General features: G+C 43.3%; 1 protein-coding gene across 1 annotated transcript in view; it reads right to left on the reverse strand.

Moving 5' to 3' along the window:
• LOC311120836 (insulin-like growth factor 2 mRNA-binding protein 2) overlaps positions 1 to 2511 on the reverse strand; it is a gene marked incomplete at its 3' end in the record, with an annotated part of 90362 nt that extends 87851 nt beyond the window's left edge. Inside the window, exons 1-2 of the mRNA XM_084195400.1 lie at positions 2171 to 2511; positions 957 to 1017 (exon numbers count right to left, since the gene is read on the reverse strand). Coding sequence (XP_084051526.1) covers positions 957 to 1017; positions 2171 to 2345 — 236 coding nt within the window. The remainder of the gene's footprint in view (positions 1 to 956; positions 1018 to 2170) is intronic.
• Positions 2512 to 3851: the final 1340 nt, after the last annotated feature.

A 3851-nucleotide genomic window follows, 5' to 3' on the forward strand; every position in this document is an offset into this window, starting at 1 on the left:
AATGAATCAATCAGTGTGTCTGAGCCAACGAATCAATCAGTGTTTCTGAGCCAATGAATCAATCAGTGTTTCTGAGCCAATGAATCAATCAGTGTTTCTGAGCCAATGAATCAATCAGTGTGTCTGAGCCAATGAATCAATCAGTGTGTCTGAACCAATGAATCAATCAGTGTGTCTTAGCCAATGAATCAATCAGTGTGTCTGAGCCAATGAATCAATCAGTGTTTTCGAGCCAATGAATCAATCGGTGTGTCTTAGCCAATGAATCAATCAAGTGTTTCTGAGCCAATGAATCAATCAGTGTTTCCGAGCCAATGAATCAATCAGTGTGTCTGAGCCAATGAATCAATCAGTGTTTCTGAGCCAATCAATCAATCCGTGTTTCCGAGCCAATTAATCAATCAAGTGTTTCTGAGACAATGAATCAAACCCAACTCCAAAAAACCAGCACACAAAATGAACTACAAAAAGTTAACAAATGTATGCATGTGTGTTTCTCATCTAGTATTTGTATGGGCCACCTAAAACCAGGAGTAGGCTCTGAACATGGATTACATCATTCACTGAGGCCATTGAAACAGGAAGTGTTATACTTCGCCCATTGTATCATAATAAAATGTATAGTTATTACATAATATATAAAGTGTTATTCCACTGCATTTACATCAAAAATGTTATATATATAAAAACAACTTCTGGGCTGATACAAATACTTCCATAATATATGCATTACAAACAAAACAAAGCAACAAAAATAACATGTCACTCCATTGGACAGCTATGCTACAGGTTTGAGGACAGACAGACAGACAGTTAGGGACAACAGACAGACAGACAGTGGGACAACAGACAGACAGACAGACAGACAGACCGGCAGGCAGGCAGGCAGTGGGACAGACAGACAGACAGACAGACCAGGTGACCAGATATAAAGACATTAATTAGACAATCATTACCTTAGCTTTTTGGGAACAGAGTAGTCTACCTCAAGCACCTTCCCATGTAATTCAACTTTACCTGTAAGTATGAGACGAATATGTTATTGTTAACAATGTAATATAGCATATGGCTACTGTAGCATGTTGCCATTGACAAGACTGATGACTGTAACAACTTGTATCAGTTCATGCAAAGCCACTGACACAGCCAAACCATCATTCACCATGCAGTTAGCCGATATCATCTGGCTCTATTAACTGCTACGAAATTGGCATTTGCACTATTTTATTAGGCCTGCATGTTGCCCAGTAATATCTATTTGATAAGATATCCGTTAAATAACAATTTTGTGAATCACATTTAAGAGAAAATAGGAGCCAAAAAGGCTTGATGAGCTCATATTTAAAAGCTTACGATGAGGAATGGGCAGCCATGCTTTCCACTCCCACAAACCTCTCAGCAATTAGGATATTTCTTTCTCTGTAAAGAATGCAAGATCAGAGGTGAGCCTAGAGAGAGAGAGAGGAATGACTTGCTCTCTTAGGTATATGTTCTTCAAGTCCATAAATCTGTTGTGATTCTGTGTAGAAGTACTAAACTCCGACATGATTCCCTCTTCTCGCAGCGTTGTCTTAGTGGCCTGGCGCAGCTCGGAATTAGCCTTTCACCTCGTCCCCCCAGCTACCTGTTTATTCCTCCTTATCTCCGGACACCCATCACCTACCTTTAAGACACCTCGTAAAAACATACCCAGGCATCATAGGAACATGGATTTGACACATTCTCTACGGTTACTTTGGTCGGTTCTTTTCAATAAAATCAAGATAAAAAATAACTGAAAAATAATTATGCCTCCCCGAACATCAGACCATCCCGTGCATTCCAATGGTTGATTACAAAGTAGAGCCCATCTACACATCGGCATCTCCTAACTATAGGTATTATGCGTTATTACGTTACAATGAGTCCTGTTTTATTTACGTATACAGGGATGACATTGGTGAGTGTGTATGATCTGTAATTTGCGATATATTTTTTTAACCATGACGGAGTGAGTGTGAGTCAACTATGGCATTGATGTAACCGCGCGTATCCAATACAGTCCCGAGCCAATTACTGGTAAAGTAATAATCATTTATAATCATTTATTTTCCCATTAATTGTTTTGAGGGTTTCAGCCCGGTCGCGGTGACATTCCTGCATCAGCCCCTGCAGACTAACAGACACTTACCAGAGAGTGTCTCAATAGCTTTTATGGCCCAGTTTTGGTCGGGGAAGTCCACAAAAGCATAGCCGGATTTGAGCAGAACCTGCTCGGCCCCAGGAAGCTTCTTCTCGCCAAAGAGCTGCTTCAAGTCCTCGACAGTGACCAAAGGACTCAAATTCCCCACATATAGTTTGTTCATGATCTTAAGGCAAATCCTTGATATGGAATCAAATCACAGGGAAATGAAATTCAACTGCAAAGTATAAAAAAAACAAGAGAATACAAAATAAAATAGAAAAATCTGGCCGAAAACAGCAATCACCCCCCCAGATGCAGTCGACCCCCAGCTCGAACTCTGATCCTGCTCAAACTCTTTTTTACTGCGATTGAAAAGTGTCGTTCCGACGGCACTCTGGAGCCAACAAGCGCCGCCTCTAAATAAAATCTGACTGAAAATATAAAAACAATTGTTTGGAGGTGTTTGTTGGACCGGAGCATCAGCGCTTCCACGTCATGGCAAGGCAGGTATGAAGGTGGCATCAGGACCATAGGGGAGGTTAACCAGGGGTTGGCTCAGGGTTGACCTGTAAACCCTCTGGGCTATAGGGGCAGGTACCGTAACCCTCTGGGCTATAGGGGCAGGTACCGTAACCCTCTGGGCTATAGGGGCAGGTACCGTAACCCTCTGGGCTATAGGGGCAGGTACCGTAACCCTCTGGGCTATAGGGGCAGGTACCGTAACCCTCTGGGCTATAGGGGCAGGTACCGTAACCCTCTGGGCTATAGGGGCAGGTACCGTAACCCTCTGGGCTATAGGGGCAGGTACCGTAACCCTCTGGGCTATAGGGGCAGGTACCGTAACCCTCTGGGCTATAGGGGCAGGTACCGTAACCCTCTGGGCTATAGGGGCAGGTACCGTAACCCTCTGGGCTATAGGGGCAGGTACCGTAACCCTCTGGGCTATAGGGGCAGGTACCGTAAACTACTAAAACAATCCGTCCTTGACTAATAACGTGCGTCACATTAATGTTCACACCTGGCTGGATGTTGCATAGTCTGGACCATTCATCCATAAATGAATAACCCCTGGTTAGACCGGATCTATTGATGAAGGCATAGGGGAAGGGATGGAGCTGCTTGCCCCTGGTCCTTACTGAAGTATCGCCGACCAGTCACAGAGGCTGCATGGCGCTGAACAGCCAATCAGGGCGACTCTCCTTTACAGAGGAACACGCCCACACGCATGGTAAAGTAATGACATGTTTATGGAAGGCTGGCGAGGCCCAAACTCTGCTCTGTGTTGGCCAATAGTTCATTTGAATTAACACCGCCATAGCATGAACAATTTAAGATGTTGTAGTCTTTCAGTTTCAGGCCTTCAGTTTTTTTGTTGTTGATTGCAATAGTTTTCAATTATCAGTTGTACTCTACAATTTATTTTGAAATGGGGAAATCATTATTAGCACTCCCTCTGTCATTATTAGCACTCCCTCTGTCATTATTAGCACTCCCTCTGTCATTATTAGCACTCCCTCTGTCATTATTAGCACTCCCTCTGTCATTATTAGCACTCCCTCTGTCATTATTAGCACTCCCTCTGTCATTATTAGCACTCCCTCTGTCATTATTAGCACTCCCTCTGTCATTATTAGCACTCCCTCTGTCATTATGCTGCTAATGTTTCCATTCGTTCTTCAATTTCTAC

The sequence above is a fragment of the Coregonus lavaretus genome (assembly GCF_964263955.1).
Source record: "Coregonus lavaretus genome assembly, contig: HAP1_SCAFFOLD_788, whole genome shotgun sequence".
NCBI lineage: Eukaryota > Metazoa > Chordata > Actinopteri > Salmoniformes > Salmonidae > Coregonus > Coregonus lavaretus.